Here is an 18,408-nt window from a genome sequence, read left to right on the forward strand (position 1 = left end):
AACACTGTGCAGAGGTCGCAAAAAAAATAACTTGTAGCTTATTTATCTGACTGCGGTAGTGATAGGATCAGGAAAACACCACCAACCTTCTACAGGTAGCTTTAGCTGAACACTGTGAGGAGGACGCACTTCACTAACTTATAGCTTTAGGTGAACACTGTGCAGAGGTCGCACTACACTAACTTGTAGTTTTAGCTGAACACTGTGAGGAGGACGCACTACACTAACTTGTAGCTTTAGCTGAACACTGTGCAGAGGTCGCACTACACTAACTTGTAGTTTTAGCTGAACACTGTGAGGAGGACGCACTACACTAACTTGTAGCTTTAGCTGAACACTGTGCAGAGGTCTCACTGCACTAACTTGTAGTTTTAGCTGAACACTGTGAGGAGGACGCACTACACTAACTTGTACCTTTAGCTGAACACTGTGCAGAGGTCGCACTACACTAACTTGTAGTTTTAGCTGAACACTGTGAGGAGGACGCACTACACTAACTTGTAGCTTTAGCTGAACACTGTGCAGAGGTCTCACTGCACTAACTTGTAGTTTTAGCTGAACACTGTGAGGAGGACGCACTACACTAACTTGTACCTTTAGCTGAACACTGTGCAGAGCTCGCACTACACTAACTTGTAGTTTTAGCTGAACACTGTGAGGAGGACGCACTACACTAACTTGTAGCTTTAGCTGAACACTGTGCAGTTGTCGCACAACACTAACTTGTAGTTTTAGCTGAACACTGTGAGGAGGACACACTACCCTAACTTGTAGCTTTAGCCGAACACTGTGCACTACACTAACTTGTAGCTTTAGCTGAACACTGTGCAGAGGTCTCACTAAACTATACTAGCTTATTTAGCTGCCTGCAGTAGTGATAGGATCAGGAAAACACCACCAACCTTCTACAGGTAGCTTTAGCTGAACAATGTGAGGAGGACGCACTACACTAACTTGTAGCTTATTTAGCTGCCTGCGTTAGTGATAGGATCAGGAAAACACCACCAACCTTCTACAGGTAGCTTTAGCTGAACACTGTGCAGAGGTCGCAAAAAAAATAACTTGTAGCTTATTTATCTGACTGCGGTAGTGATAGGATCAGGAAAACACCACCAACCTTCTACAGGTAGCTTTAGCTGAACACTGTGAGGAGGACGCACTTCACTAACTTATAGCTTTAGGTGAACACTGTGCAGAGGTCGCACTACACTAACTTGTAGTTTTAGCTGAACACTGTGAGGAGGACGCACTACACTAACTTGTAGCTTTAGCTGAACACTGTGCAGAGGTCGCACTACACTAACTTGTAGTTTTAGCTGAACACTGTGAGGAGGACGCACTACACTAACTTGTAGCTTTAGCTGAACACTGTGCAGAGGTCTCACTGCACTAACTTGTAGTTTTAGCTGAACACTGTGAGGAGGAGCAACTACACTAACTTGTACCTTTAGCTGAACACTGTGCAGAGGTCGCACTACACTAACTTGTAGTTTTAGCTGAACACTGTGAGGAGGACGCACTACACTAACTTGTAGCTTTAGCTGAACACTGTGCAGTTGTCGCACAACACTAACTTGTAGTTTTAGCTGAACACTGTGAGGAGGACACACTACCCTAACTTGTAGCTTTAGCCGAACACTGTGCACTACACTAACTTGTAGCTTTAGCTGAACACTGTGCAGAGGTCTCACTAAACTAACTTGTAGCTTTAACTGAACACTGTGAGGAGGACGCACTACACTAACTGTAAATAGTCTAGCTGCCTGACTGTGGTACTAATAGGATAAAAAGAACACCAGCAATTTTCTTCAGGTAGCTGTGAATACTGTAACAACACAAGCCTGCCTGTCAGTAGCAAGATAACAGGAACGGATCTAGCTAAACTGAATACAGTGTATATATATATATATATATATATATATATATATATATATACAACACTTGGGATGCATATATATACACAATACACTGTAAGTGCAGCTAACTCACTGACTGTCCTGCCTAATCTATCTAACTTAAATCAAATGACACTGTCTCTCTGTCTATCTATCTCAACGCCGGAACACACACTACACAGGGCCACCATGCAGGCGGCCTTGTATAGTGTGGGGCGTGTACTAAATCCCCTGAGCCATAATTGGCCAAAGCCTTCTTGGCTTTGGCCTATTACGGCTCTCTGTTCAGACGGCGCTGTGATTGGCCAAGCATGCGGGTCATAGTGCATGCTTGGCCAATCATCAGCCACCAATGCACTGCGATGCCACAATGAATTATGGGCCGTGACGTGCCACACGAATTTGGCGCGAACGGCCCATATCGTTCGCAATTCGGCGAACAGACGATGTTCGAGTCGAACATGGGTTCGACTTGAACACGAAGCTCATCCCTAATCATTCCCATACTTCCCAACATTTTGAGATGGGAATGAGGGACACCTACTAGCAAATGTATGTAGGCATAGGACACGCCCCCTGTCACACCCCCTTATGGCTTCATTCCCACGAGGCGGATCCGCTGCCACGGAGTCTGCTAGCTCAGCGGGAGATCTCTCCGCTGAGCCGGCGAATCACTGAGCAGGGATGGGCTTGTCGAGCTCTGCTGGTTGCTATGGAGATTGGATAAAAACGGACAGCATGTCCGTTTTCATCAGATCTCACCCGATCCGATCGGGACGGATAAGAACGTAGGGCCATCCGTCTGCTTTTAGGGGATCGGATGTCAGCGGACATGTCACCGCTGATATCTGTTGCTCCATAGACTAACATGGAGCGCCCGTTCAGGTCCGCCGACAAAACTGACAGGCGGACCTGAACGGTTCGACAGTGTGAAAGGGGCCTAAAGGAGAATTAACCCCCCAAAAAAGGTTAATTAAATCTACAAGTGCTTTTTTTTTTACCACTACTATTCCTTTATATTGGCTTTTAAAATGTACAAATGCAGCAATTTAGAAACTGGATGAAAGGGTTAGCACTGGGAAACAGGTTTTGAAAGATAAAAAGTGCATCTTATATACAACTATATAGATCAGAGCAAAATGAGGGACAAATGAGGAGGAATGAGGGACATTGTTCCAAATCAGGGACAGTCCCTTGAAATCAGAGACAGTTGGGAGGTATGCATTAGGGACAACACATCCCTCTCCTCCTCCGCCATCTATTCTATTTCTGCATTGTGCAGACTTATGTACCACGTTGCAGGACAGCGCTAGAGGCTCGGTGACGTCATTAACCTGCGCGGGGTCACTTGAAAAGCCTCTATCTTCACTCATTGCTTCCGGGTTCTGCTGCAGAGTAATGGGGACTTGACAACAATCAGGGGGTGAGGAGAACAGCGCTCGTTTTCAAAGATAATTTTGAATGAATTGTTTACAGACGGGACAGTTCTCAATGGTGTGCCGGGCATGTTCTGCTCGCTGTATCTGCCATTGCATGCTAGCAGTAGAATGTACATATAGGTCTGTATAGTGAGAGGGACAGCACAGGGGGATGGATGCAGCCAGACAGCAGTCCAGAGTTCGGTGCAAGGCTCAGAAAAGCTTATAACTTGAAAAGGAGTGACCAAGAGTGTAATAAAGCAGATTCCAGTAAGTATTTTCATGTTAGGTGTGATATAAAGTCTGTTACTGTTCATTTCCATTAAAGATGCAATACAGGTAATGGCCCCCCAATCACTCAGATCTCCGGGCCTTGCTGCTAGTGCTTGTTATCGATGCACCATTGACATTAGCTTGATTGCTCACTGATCTCCTGAAATGGGGGGGGGGATCCCTGATGATCTGGGGTCTGCTACACACACATAACAAAAGGAGGGGGGGGGGTGCTCCATCCTCCCTCTGTATGCCAAAAACACCAGCCAGGAGTGTCAGTGCTGTCCCCTTTATAGGAAACCTTGTATAAGAAAAATACATGATTTTTGCTATCTGCCATGACTTACCTGTTCCTCTGAAAATGCAAGTTGCTTGGCTGGTATATTGATGCACAGCACAAGTCAGATGTGTTACCTCTAATGATGACTATCCTAGGTTTAGATCACTGCCGATTTACTGTACAAAATCCTAGCTTCATTGATGGCAGATACTACTGCAGCTGAGCGTTCTGCTTCTTATACTGTGAAGGGATCCTGTTACTCACCCTCCATTTTCTCTCCCCTCGTCTTATTATAGAATATCTTGTATTCTGTTAACAGAATACAAGAAGTTTGGTAAATCAGATATTCTGTAAATTGTATTCTGGTTGCAGAATACAAGGTGTTCTGTGAATTGATAAAGGGAGAGGAAAGGAAGAGTGAATGACCAGACCGATGGAGACTATCACTGTAATGCCCCGTACACACGGTCGGACATTGATCGGACATTCCGACAACAAAATCCTAGGATTTTTTCCGACGGATGTTGGTTCAAACTTGTCTTGCATACACACAGTCACACAAAGTTGTCGGAAAATCCGATCGTTCTAAACGCGGTGACGTAAAACACGTATGTCGGGACTCTAAACGGGGCAGTAGCCAATAGCTTTCGTCTCTTTATTTATTCTGAGCATGCGTGGCACTTTGTGCGTCAGATTTGTGTACACACGACCGGAAATTCCGACAACGGATTTTGTTGTTGGAAAATTTTATAGCCTGCTCTCAAACTTTGTGTGTCGGAAAATCCGATGGAAAATGTGTGATGGAGCCTACACACGGTCGGAATTTCTGACAACAAGGTCCTATCACACATTTTCCGTCGGAAAATCCAACCGTGTGTACGGGGCATAAGAGAGCTGGAACTCACAGCCATGGTGCTGGCTGTGTAGTGTCTGGAATAAAAGACACTAGAATTTGTACAGTAATCAGCAGCGATCTGAACTTACGATAACGGATTTGACTTGTGCTGTGTACAAGAACATTCCTGGAGTTCTATTTTAAAGTGCGTATGTAGCAAAAAGTTAAACCCCTGTCCTTTTATTTCTCTTGAGTTTGATTGGGAAAATTTTCCTTCACTTCAGGGTCATTCCCCTCCTAGATGGTTGTCCCTGGAACTGGTGTCGCAATTTGGATTCCTCCTCACTTTCTTTCTTGGTAACAGTGATCAACAGTACAAATGGAGCAGTAGGGGCACAGGCCACAATAAAACTTGACAGAGGGTCTAACCTTTCAATATTCTCTAACCTTTCAATATTCTCTAACCTTTCAATATTCTCTAAATTACATCCTTGAGATACACTTTAATATTTTTTACCCAGGTGCTTGTAACTGTTGAATTCAGTTACAAGCACCAACTGCATGGATCTCCACATGTGTCTCGGAGTGTGCATCTGCGCGGGTCTGTTGCACGGCTCAGAACGTTGTCTGTCTGCATCCTTTCAAAGGACACGTACAATTGTGCCCTCCAGGATGCGTATAGAGGTCCGTACAGCTGGCGCCTGTCATTGACTTCAACAGGCTGCCTGCACGGAACACCTCTGCACGTACATACGGATAAGTAATAACACATACGGATAAGTAATAACAATGGGTATATAGGCACCTTCAGGTGATGGACACTGATATACCCAATACAGGAAGTTCACTCCCTATATAACCCCTCCTCCTACCAGGAGTACCTCCATTTTTTTCGCCAGTATCTAAGGTGTTGGTCACGAGTGAAGATGTGTATTGAGGAGCTCCAGGAGTGATCCTTGCGGGATCTAAATAGCCTCCATAGACCGAATCCATCCAAAGTGCCACAGAGGCCAAAGTGGATGGTACCTGGGCCTCGTATACGAAGCACAAGGTTTTGCCTGTAACCCCTCTCTTTGAGGGCTGGACCCCGGGACCCAGGTCTTTGGTAATGCTACTTTACCTAAAAGCTTTTCCTGGCGGGGTCCTTTTTACAGGTCCAAGTGAGTGGAACCCCGATAAAAAGGGACCCGGTCCTTGAAGGTTTGCCAAACGCAGCCTGCCGTGATGGGTGAAGGTTGGATTGACGGTTAAATCAGCAAATCCTGTGGCGGGGATAGGGTAAGGGAAGAAACTTAGGAACTAAAAAGTCCACCTATGATTTCTTCTTCTTTTAAGGGAAAAAATGTTGTCATGCCTTCTCCACTAGAGGGAGTACATGCACACACCTTAATCTGTTGTCTTCACTGTAAAGCTCAGTGGCAGTCTATGTGTGGCTGCAGCAGCTTGCACAGGGGGATTCCTCTCAGGTAAGAGATCTACTGTTGCTTTATTCTCCCCCCTGAATGGACCAGAGGGTTAGGGAAACAGTGGTGTACCCCCCCCCCCCCCCCCCCGCCGCAGGGGGTGTGGAGGTCCCCCCCCCCCCCCGTGTTGGGTCTGCGGACCCGAATATTTTTCAAATGAAAGGAGGGGTGGGTGTACGAAGGGGGCAGGGCCTAGGCGCTGCGCTGTGAAATGTCCACGAGGAGGCACAACAAAACAGCACACTTAAGAATCAGCTGGAGCAGTCTCTCCTTGGCTGATAGTGAGAAGGATCAAGCAGTCTGCACACGGGACACAGGAGCAGTGGGGCACGTAAGGGCTGCAGGTGGCATTCCTACTACGGGAAGGACATTTTTTTTCCCAGCACTAGGCTGAACTTAATAGCGGCATCATTCTGTCACGACTATGTTCAGCAATTAGTGCAATTTAATAGTGCCTCTGCTTTTGTGCTTAGGACTATGCGTACCAAAAAAGACACCACAAAAAAAGATTTCACCCCCAGGTGTTAGGAACTCCAGTCGTGTCTCCACACTGTCATCCTCGCCTGAAATACCAATTATGGCAAGCCAGGGTGAGCCATTGGAACAAATTGGTGGTGCAGCTGCCTCCGCGGGGGGCGTGGAGGTCCCAAAAACTGCTCCAACTGTTTTCTGCTGGCTGGTGTCGTGGGCTCTGCCTCTCCAGCCCACCCCCCCCTCGTGTTGGGTCTGCGGACCCGAAAGCCGCCCGCGTGGAGGTGCAAGCAGTCTGTACACGGGCATGTAAGGGCTGCAAGTGGCATTCCTAATATGGGAAGGACATTTTTTCCCAGCACTAGACTGAACCTAATAGTGGCATCATTCTGTCATGACTATGTTCAGCAATTAGTGCAATTTAATAGTGCCTCTGCTTTTGTGCTTAGGATGCGTACCAAAAAAGACACCACAAAAACCAAAGATTTCACCCCCAGGCGTTAAGAACTCCAGTCGTGTCTCCACACTGTCATCCTCACCTGAAATACCAATTATGGCAAGCCAGGGTGAGTCATTGGAACCAATTGGTGGTGCAGCTGCTTCTCACATCTCAGCCACTGTATACGTGACTGAAGATGTCTTTTCCTCCACCCTGCAGGGTCTGGAAGGAAGTTTAGTGGCTTTAATCGCATTCTCCATTCAAATGGATAGGAAGCGTGCTAGATCCCCCTCCCCACTTTAGACCCTTTGCAAGGGGAACAGTGGGCACAGGATGAGGTGTTACCCTCAGGCGATCAGGAGGAAAGACAAACCAATGACTCGTCTGCAGAGGAAACAACGGTAGATGAACCTTTTTCAGCCTCGCAATCTGAGAAATTGCTGATACAATCTCTTACGGAGATGGTTCGTTCTCCTTTCATGCTACCCCTAACGGAGTCTGCTGAAAGCTCGGTTTTCCTAAAACCCTCACAGCCTTTGCATGCGTTGCCTGTCCATGCCATACTAGAACAGCTTATTTATGCTGAATGGGATCATCGGATAAGCATTTTTTTTCCCTCCAAAGAGATTCTCAGTTCTCTATCCCATGGAGGAGAAATTCGCCAAAAAATGAAAGGTACCAGCAGTTGACGCTGCGATTTCCAGTGTAAATAAAAGTCTAACTTGTCCAGTAGACAATGCATACATGCTTAAGGATCCAACAGATAAAAGGTTGGAATTCCTGTTAAAATCTGCTTTTTCCTTGGCAGGTGCCATTACTCAGCCTGCAGTCGCTGCAACAGGTGTCTGTCAATCCCTAAAGGACCAATTTAGACAGGCCCTTAAAGAGGTTCCTGCAAAACAAGTCCGGGATTTGGCCGAACTAAGAAAAGGATTATGCTTTGCCATAGATGCCATTAAAGATTCTGTTCACCAGGTGTCCCACCTTATGCTTATGCTAGTACATATGCGTAGAATCCTGTGGTTAAAAAATTGGTCAATCGAAGCACCATGTAAAAAACTCCTGACTGGGTTCCCTTTTCATGGGGATCAGCTATTTGGGGATGATTTGGACAAATACATCCAAACAATTTCTAGTGGGAAAAGTACTCTTTTGCCAGTCAAAAGAAAGTATAAACGCCTTTCATTTAAACAGGCCCTTTTCCCTCTAGGCAGTGGCGACGGCCTCCACCAGACTTTAGAGGAAAACCTCAGGGTCAGGCCCAGGCTCAAAAGAAGTCCTGGGGCCGGAAACCTGCAAAGCAGAATCCTAAAGCCTCATCATGAAGAGGATCCCCCCTCGCCAGGGTGGCGGGAAGACTTCTGCAGTTTTCAGAAGTCTGGCAAGAGGAAATTCAGGACAGATGGGTCATCTCCATGGTAACTCTGGGGTACAAGCTGGAATTTCGTGACTTTCCACCGTCTCGTTTCCTGAGGTCAAACGTTCCCAAAGATCCAGGGAAAAGGTGATCTCTGTTTCGGGCAGTAGACTGATTAATGGCTCAGGGGGTGATCATACAAATCCCCACAGAAGAGCAAGATTTGGGGTTTTATTCAAACCTCTTCACAGTACCAAAAACGAATGGAGATGTCAGACCCATTCTAGATCTAAAGAATCTAAATCAGTTCCTAAAGATCCGCTCCTTTTGCATGGAGTTGATCAGGTCAGTAGTTTCTACCCTACTAGGAGGAGAACTTCTGGCGTCTATCGACATCAGGGATGCATATCTGCATGTTCCTATATTTCCCGCTCACCAAAGGTTTCTGCGGTTCGAGGTAGAACAGCAGCATTTCCAGTTTGTAGCCTTGCCCTTCGGGCTAGCTACAGCACCACGGGTGTTTACAAAAGTTTCTCTGTGAAAGGAACAAAGTCCTGTCATCTTATAACAAGAAGATATCAAACAAGGACCATCATACCAAGGTTACCAGGACTCATTTCTGACCGCTGGGAGTGATTTTCTGGGAAGGTCCCGACCATTGTGATTCCTTACCTGTGGAGACAGCTGGAGGATCCTGATAGACCTACAAAGGGAACTCTGGGAGAGCCTAGGAGGGAGCCTATCCACGACCACACACTTATGCCTATTACCCCTACAGGGGTGACAACATTTGGTGAGTGGGGACACAATGGGGGGAGCACCTTAAGTCACCCTATCTGCTGAGCACCAAAGTCACTCGAAAGGATCATAACCGGTTATATACATCTTATCCCCTGGAACTTTATATTTATTTATTTTTACTTTTCTATTTATAAATTTTGTGTATTTTACTTTTACTTTTAGGTTTTTTATTATTTTTGTTTTTTCACGCATAATCTGCACGGGACTTGGTTTATATATTTTCATTTTATACATTTTCATTTATATTTATTTACCCCTGCTCTGGGACTTTTTAACAATATTGAATTTTTGGTTACTTTAATATACATATATAATTTTTATTTTTTTGGTATGTCACTTTGGAGGTCTTACTTATATTAGTACCTTCAATATATGTATGATGTTAGTTCACATTTTTGGTTTATTAGATATGGCTATATACTACATATTTTTTCATATCCTTGTTTGATGGAATATACATATCTGCTTATATGTGCACATAGGCACCCTTCTTTTCACTTGGAACGGTTTTTGCCATATTACACCTTTTTATATCCACCACATTTGGATATATTTATATATACCTAGCTCCAACAGCAACTTTTAACCCTGTTTACACCACATGGTACAATAGGGTAGCGCCACATACCCCATTTTTTTTCCTTTTTATTTTATGTAAGTTCCCTTGGGAACCCAACGGGGGGCTGCAACCCTTAATTATCCTGAGCGTGGAGTATACGATATATTTGTGCGACCGTGTGTATGCAAGACAATTTTGGCACAAAATCCGTCAGAAAAAAATCTGACGGATTTTGTGGACGGAATGTCCGATCAATGTCCGATCGTGTGTACAGGGCATTACAAAAACAGCCATTTGAACCGATGCAACATATTCCCTTAGTCCTTCTGACAAGGAAGTTGGTATTTTTGGTTGCTATATCCTCAGCAAGGAGGGTTTTGAAATTGGCTGCACTTTCTTGTAAAGAGCCATATTTGATTATTCATGAGGACAGAGTGGTGTTGCGCCCTCATCCAGGTTTTTTAACAAAAGTGGTCTCAGGTTTCCACCTTAACCAAGACATTATCCTGCCATCGTTTTTTCCAAAACCAGGTTCCAGGGAAGAAAAGTCACTACATTGTCTTGATGTGGTAAGAGCGGTCAAAGTCTATTTAAAGACGACTGCTCAGATTTGGAAGACTGATGTCTTATTTATTCTGCCAGAGGGTCCTAAGAAAGGACAGGCAGCGTCGAAATCCACTGTCACTAAGTGGATTCGGCAAGTTATAATTCAGACTTTTATAGCTTAAGGGGTAAGATTCCCCCTTTTTAAGTCAAAGCGCACTCTACCAGGTCGGTTATTGCTTCTTGGGCAGTGCGTCACCAGGCCTCCGTGGCTCAGATCTGTAAGGCCGCAACTTGCTCTTCAGTACACACATTCACCAAGTTTTATCAAGTGGATGTAGGGAGGTATGAGGTTGTCGCCTTTGGGCGCAGTGTGCTGCAGGCAACAGTATAAGTTCTCAGGTCTGGGGGTACCCTGCGGGTTGAGTCTCCCTCCCCTGATGTACGATAAAGAAAATAGGATTTTTATAACGGCTTACCTGTAAAATCCTTTTCTTGGAGTACATCATGGGACACAGAGGTCCCTCCCCTCTTTAAGTATATGGCTTTGCTACAAAAACTGAGGTACTCCTGGTAGGAGGAGGGGTTATATAGGGAGTGAACTTCCTGTATTGGGTATACCAGTGTCAACACCTGAAGGTGCCTATATACCCATTAAGTTATTACTTAGGCTCTGTGTCCCATGATGTACTCCAAGAAAAGGATTTTACAGGTAAGCTGTTATAAAAATCCTATTTTCCGAAGCCAATCCAATCTCCAGTGGCGGATGCTGTGTGCAGGAGAGAACCTACAAAGACTGGGAAGTGATGTCGCCTGTAGAGTTACTATGGTTCTTTGTTGTCGGCTCCCTCTCCTGCACACTCCCACACACTGAGGCCGCCACTGACAGCTCAGGGCAGGACCGGACCAGAGAGGCTGCAGAGTAGGTAAGTACATCGATTTCTTCTTTACAGGGCTAGATGGATTAGGTTTAGAGTAAGGTAGGTTCTGCTTTAAGTTCACTTTTTACAAAAAATAATAAATGCACTTTTTTTTTTTTTTTCAGATTCAATTTTTTTTATTTTTGTTTTAAACAAGGGTGTGCCATTTCAGGCTCCTGCAATCTTTCTCTCCAGCTTTCAGTCCATTCCCCTTTACAGTCCGTCAACTTGCAAGTTGGAGGGAGTTTGAATGAACTACAGGCATGCGGATCAGCATGCTTGCTGCTGCCAATTCAATCTTCAAGTTCATCTGCTGCAGTAGATTCATAGTTTTCTCATTCACATATTTCTGTTGTTTTCAGCCTACGATGGTGGGTGCAGGTGGAGGATCACACGTCCACTATTACAGGGAAGGGGGGGGGGGGGGTTGCTGGACATGTTACACCCTAAATACAAATGTTCAGAAAGGTGAACTTATCCTTTAACACTCAGTGATAAGCAGCACTGGTCCTTCTGTGGCTAGGATGCTTACCTAGCACCCAGGGGCATGGCTGGAGGTGGTGGTCTCATCTGGAGGGAAGTGCAGGTAAGTATATGTTAGATCAATATAATTTAATGTTTTAACCTATTGCTCCTGTACAGCTAATTTTATTATAATTTATATCCAAGTAAATATATAGCTAGAGTCAAGGTTTTGCTAGCTGTATTGTCTTTTTCTTTCTCATTGTTAGGTGCCCCAGCTGTTCTCTCTTCAACATGAGACTGAAGCTCAGGAATATTTTTCTTGTGTATTTTGTGGTGTCCAGCGCTGGTCTTCTGTATGCTCTTCTACAACTTGGTGAGTTACAATGCAGTAGGTTGTAGAAGTTCATTCGTTAAAACATTGTTCCCAAATAGAACTCCTCACCTGGATTCTACCATATATTAAATTGACAAAATTTAACCAGTAGACTCAAAATGGACTTTATAGGCACCAAAACACACAGTCAATTAAAAGTATGTATTTTTATTGTTTATACAAAAGAGTAAGGATTAAAAGGACAAAGTGAAGTTAAAAAAATTCCTAGCATCGATGGCTAGTACAACTACCACATAGACATCACCATAAACATTCATAGGCCGAACTGTGACTTTACAAAAGTTTTGTACTGATGTGGTCATCAATATTGCGAGAGGCCAGGTAAAGGTTGATGTAAAGGGTAGAATAACTTGGAGCGCTACATATTTCGCGCTGGCGTGCTTCTTCAGGAGCTTATAGTGAAGCCTGGCTGCACAGATATGAGGGCGGAGGTTATTATGCTTTTATATTTGTATTTGTATCCTCCTTACACATTTTCTTATTAGTTACCATTGTGCTGCTTTACTAGTGTTTTTTACTTCAGTTTGTGGATTTCCCCACCATTGAACTCCTATTGGTACACAGTGTATTCTACATTTTTTTAAAATACCCGGATAACTCTTGGAAGTTGACTACAGTATTTGCTACAAGCTCCCGAAGAAGCGCGCCAGCGCGAAACATGTAGAGCTCCAAGTTATTCTACCCTTCACCTCAACCTATTCCAGGCCTATCACAATATTGATGACCACATCTGTACAAACCTTTTGTAAAGTCACAGTTCGATCTATGAATGGTGATGTCTGTGTGGTAGTTGTACTAGCCCTCGATGCTAGGAATTTTTCACTTCACTTTGTTTGTCCTTTTAATCCTTACTCTTTTGTATAAACAATAAAAATACATACTTTTAGATGAGTTTGTGTGTTATGGTGCCTATAAAGTCCATTGGTTTAATTTTGTCTATAATTTAGGATGTGGCACCCTTTTATTATATTAGCATCCACAGTACCACCCTGTGGGGATGCTTTCTTTTCTCATATATTAAATTGAATCTAAAATCCAAAAGCATATAAAAAAATAGTGACATATTAGCGGAAAACAGACAAAACCACCAAAAAATCCCCCCACAAGGCCCTTCTTGCTTATAAACATGACCAACACTTTAATACTTCTTACAAGGTACCTAAGCATAGTAACACCCATGTAGTTTCATGTTAATATTCTTTATTATTTCACGCCTTGTGCCTTTGTAGGGACAGCTCAGACAATAAATATCTCATTCAGTTGCTGAATATTGAAAGCTCACCAGTGCTTGGATGTGGTGGGTTGTTTTTTTTTTTGTTTTTTTTCTGTGAACTTTTCTCCTTTTTTGAATTGAGAAAAAATATACAGTTTCTTTCTTTCCCTTCTAAAGGAAAAGTATGTTAAAGCGGAGGTCTGCCCACCGCTGCAAAAATTAAAAGCCAGCAGCTACCGGAAGCTCCCAGGAGGGGGAACAGGATACCTATGAAAGACAGGTATCCTGACCCCCAGGAAGGTGCCAATGTGGCACCTGGGAGGGGGGGGGGGGTACAGTGAGCGGAAGTTCCACTTTTGGGTGGAACTCCGCTTTATCAAAAAAAGTTTATGTAAATAAATAAGCTAAATTGGGGTTTGATCTAGGTCAGGGTTACAAGTTAATGTAAGATCATGGTGTTTTTGGTGGAATTAAGCAACATTTTTTTTGTTAGTGTTGGTGTGTTTTAGGGTACAGTAAAGCAAGCAAAATGTGCACTTTTGTTTCTGGACTCTACTATGGGTATAAACAACAAGTGGCTGAGCTGTCAGTATGTTATATTTAGTGAACTGGTTGTTTCAGTTTGGTTTAGAATCTGGTGGTCTGGAATGACCCTGTATGTTCTCTATCCTTGTTTGCAGGCCAGCAATGTGACTGTACACACCCTTCTAATGATGTCTTAAGAAAGATACGGGCGCACCATCGTGGCAAAGAGAACTTGCCTTATATATATGTAGTAACTCCAACTTATGCAAGGTATGTAGTAATCATATCAAATTCTTAAAATTCCTGAGGGCCCACCTTCTTTTGGTTGGATGCAATGCTTAACCACTTCAGCCCCGGAAGGATTTACCCCCTTCCTGACCAGAGCACTTTTTACAATTTGGCACTGCGTCGCTTTAACTTCTAATTGCGCAGTCATGCAATGCTGTACCCAAACTAAATTTGCGTCCTTTTTTTTAAATAAAATTCAACAATCACAGACAAAGCACTATACCAGTGCAAGTAAACAGGCTCGAGCGATGAACACGATGGCCGCGGGTGACGTCACGACGTATCCTCGTTCTGGACGCGTTGCGTCCCAGTGAGCGGGGACTTCTTCAGCAGTGCTTTGTCTGTGAGTGTTGAATTTTATCTTATTTACAATAAATGGTTATCCATACGGAGAGCACTATCTTTGCCATCTTTTATTCCATATGCTACTGCACTGTCCGAGTGTCCTGACCCAGTGTTCTGACGGAAGTCTCTGTATGCTGAATCTCGGTGCTTCATATCCATATGACCCTAAGGGAACGCCTATATTGACCCTCTGTAATTAAAGGGTCCATATCAGGTGAGAGGCCACTCTGAATATTGGTGGTGGGCACATCGATTTATCACCCTTTTCAGCATGCTGTCTGATCACACACGACTTTTTGGAAATATCGGATTATCTATGGACTTCTCTGTGCTTTTATGAACTCTGAGATATTTGATCACTATTGTGCCTTGTATATATTGATTTTATTTCAATATTTTATCATGTTGAGCCCATTAAATATTATTTTTTTTTTGTCCCAAGTGATTGAATAATGATAAAAAAAAAAAATTACAAAAAGTCGTCACTAAATGATATATTGCTCACACATGCCATGGTTATATGTGAAGTTGCGCCCCAAAATACATTTAGCTGCTTCTCCTGAGTATGGGGATACCACATGCGTGGGACTTTTTGGGAGCCTAGTCGCCTACGGGGCCCCCGAAAACCAATCACCGCCTTCAGGATTTCTAAGGGCGTAAATTTTTGATTTCACTCCTCATTAGCTATCACAGTTTTGAAGGTCATAAAATGCCCAGATGGCACAACCCCCCCCCCCCCCCCCCAAAATGACCCCATTTTGTAAAGTAGACACCCCATGCTATTTGCTGAGAGGCACGGTGAGTATTTTGCAGCTCTCATTTGTTTTTGAAAATGAAGAAAGACAAGAAAAATGTTTTTTTTTTTTTTTTTTTTTTCTTTTTTCAATTTTCAAAACTTTGTGACAAAAAGTGAGGTCTGCAAAATACTCACTATACCTCTCAGCAAATAGCTTGGGGTGTCTACTTTCCAAAATGGGGTCATTTGGGGGGGGGTGGGGTGGGGGGGGTTTGAACTGTCCTGGCATTTTATGCACAACATTTAGAAGCTTATGTCACACATCACCCACTCTTCTAATCACTTGAAGACAAAGCCCTTTCTGACACTTTTTGTTTATTTGTTTGTAGATTATTTTTGCAAGAAAATTACTTTGAACCCCCAAACATTATATATATTTTTTTAAAGCAAATGCCCTACAGATTAAAATGGTGGGAGTTTCATTTTTATTTTTTTTTTCACACAGTATTTGCGCAGCGATTTTTCAAATGCATTTTTTTGGGAAAAAACACACTTTTTTAAATTTTAATGCACTAAAACACACTATATTGCCCAAATGTTTGATGAAATAAAAAAGATGATCTTAGGCCGAGTACATGGATACCAAACACGACATGCTTTAAAATTGCGCACAAACGTGCAGTGGCGACAAACTAAATACATTTTTAAAAGCCTTTACAGGTTACCACTTTAGATTTACAGAGGAGGTCTGCTGCTAAAATTACTGCCCTCGACCTGACCTTTGCGGTGATACGTCACATGCATGGTGCAATTGCTGTTTACATTTGACGCCAGACCGACGCTTTTTTTTCTTTTTTATCTTATTTTTAAACTGTTCCTTTCATTTTTTTTTTTAAATCATTTTTATTATCTCTGGGAATGTAAATATCCCCTATGATAGCAATAGGTAGTGATAGGTACTCCTTCTTCCTTTTTTTTTTTTTTTTGAAAAAATTGGGGTCTATTAGACCCTAGATCTCTCCTCCGCCCTCAAAGCATCTGACGACATCAAGATCGGTGTGATAAAATGCTTTCCCAATTTCCCAATGGCGCTGTTTACATCCGGCGAAATCTAAGTCATGAAATGCTCGTAGCTTCCGGTTTCTTAGGCCATAGAGATGTTTGGAGCCATTCTGGTCTCTGATCAGCTCTATGGTCAGCTGGCCGAATCACCGGCTGCATTCTCAGGTTCCCTGTTGGGACAGGAGAGCCAGAGAAAAACATGGAAGACGGTGGGGGGCATTCCCTCCCACTGCTTGTAAAAGCAGTCTAGAGGCTAATTAGCCGCTAGGATTGCTTTTACATGAAAGCTGACCGCTGGCTGAAAAGAATAATACCAAGATGATACCTAAACCTGCAGGCATCATTCTGGTATAACCACTCAAAGTCCAGCAACATACCAGTACGTTGCTGGTCCTTGTTGGGCATATATTGTAAACTTTTTTTTCATGCAGCCTGTGGGCTGCATGAAAAAAAAGAGATTGATCGGTGGGTATGCCCACCATTAGAATACCTCCCTTCATCCACACACTTCTTCCTTCTTCTTTTTTTTTTTTTTTTTTTTTAAATATATTCTTTATTTTATTTTATAAAATAACAAGGTACATATTTCCCTCCAAGGGGGTATTAAACACATTATAAACTAAAAAAAAAAAAATATACATTGTTTTATCCCTGCCACCCCTAACCCAAAAAAACCCCCAAAAAAACAAAACCCCCTCCCCCAGTCTCCCTCTTTCCTTCCTCACATCCTCTCTGCCCCTATGATTCCATCAGCAATAGACTCTCCTCCGTTCTCTTAAAATTGAGCCATCTCCGCCATATCTCAAGATATTTCTCTCATGTACCTTCAATTAAGTGTATTGACTCTTCTAAGGATCTCACCCACGCTACCCTTATTATCCAATCTTTCACATTTTGGAGCTTCCGGAACTTTCCAGAAGCATGGTATTAAAGCTTTCGCAGCATTCAAAAGAAACGGCACTAATATCCTGCTATATTGGGGTTCTTCCATATCTATATCATGGAACAAGCACGTCCAGGGTTTTTTTTTAATCTGTACTCCCGTTATCTGTGTAATTTTTCCTATGATTATTTCCCAGAAGGGGTAGATTTTGGGGCAATCCCACCATACGTGCGCAAAAGTACCCACCTTCCCACACCCCCTCCAACAGGTAGGGGTGCTCTCTGGCCTATATTCATGCACCCTTTGGGGGGTCACGTACCACCTTGCTATTAATTTGTAGCTCATATGTCTGGGTATCTCTTGCCGATGTATACACCCTTTTAAGTATCTTAAGCCTATGTTCCTCATCCCTCAAGTGCCCTATTTCTTTTTCCCACTTGTCCAGGTAGACAGGGAGTCCATTGTTTGCTTCGTCTCTAAATATTTTATAGATTTTAGATATAGTGCCCGTTGTGCTCGGGGGGGTGCTTAATACTTTTTCTATTGCTCTTAATTGACCCTTTCCCCTCAGTGGTTGTGGAAGAGAATGTGTGAAATGCTGTAACTGTGCATATCTCCATATATCCAAAGGTTTATTTCCCCATTCCCTCGTGATTTCTGTGTATGTGTAGAGTCTATTGCCCCTCATCAAATCCTGTAGTTGTATTACCTCTTTTTTTGCCCACCTTGTGAAATATAAATGTTCCTCCTTTCCCGGCTTGAAATAATTTTGTGTTAGTGAGTGATATGAGTGGTGAGTTATAATCCCATTGAAATCTCTTACTTATCCTGTCCCAGATTCTAAATGTGTTTTTCGTCAAAATATTATTGTTACGTCCTAACTCACGAAATTGTGGGGGAATCCATACCATCTTTTCTAAGTCTACCCCACATTGTGCTCTTTCTATATTCACCCAGCTTTTCCCTTTTCTATCGTGTAACCAATCTACGATCCTAGCGACCGAGATTGCTTCATAATATTTTTTTAAATCCGGAGCACCCAATCCTCCCCGTCTTTTGTCCCTGGTCATAGTGTCGTATGCTATCCTAGGGCATTTACTTGCCCAGATATACCTCAATACCATAGATTGTAGCTTTCTAAAGAAGTTAGGGGGGAGCATAATTGGAATCATTCAAAAGTATAAATCAGTATTGGGAGGACAAACATTTTTACGGCGTTTATCCTGCCAATCCATGACAAAGA

The 18,408-nt window shown here is 43.2% G+C and overlaps 1 protein-coding gene across 3 annotated transcripts in view; it reads left to right on the plus strand.

The window, feature by feature from the left end:
- Window positions 1–3,218: 3,218 nt before the first annotated feature.
- Window positions 3,219–18,408, plus strand: part of B3GAT3 (beta-1,3-glucuronyltransferase 3) — a 58,246-nt gene continuing 43,056 nt past the window's right edge. For 2 of the 3 annotated variants that reach the window (XR_012236600.1, XM_073605299.1), the window contains exons 1-3: window positions 3,237–3,583; window positions 11,986–12,092; window positions 14,007–14,121. Coding sequence is in view for 2 of the 3 variants with exons in the window: in XM_073605299.1 (XP_073461400.1) it covers window positions 12,011–12,092; window positions 14,007–14,121 (197 nt within the window). In the remaining variant the exon portion in view is untranslated. Of the gene's footprint in view, window positions 3,584–11,985; window positions 12,093–14,006; window positions 14,122–18,408 lie in introns of all 3 variants that reach the window. The other variant, XM_073605300.1, reaches the window with a different exon arrangement.

The sequence above is a fragment of the Aquarana catesbeiana genome, linkage group LG11, assembly GCF_042186555.1.
Source record: "Aquarana catesbeiana isolate 2022-GZ linkage group LG11, ASM4218655v1, whole genome shotgun sequence".
NCBI classification, from domain to species: Eukaryota; Metazoa; Chordata; class Amphibia; order Anura; family Ranidae; genus Aquarana; species Aquarana catesbeiana.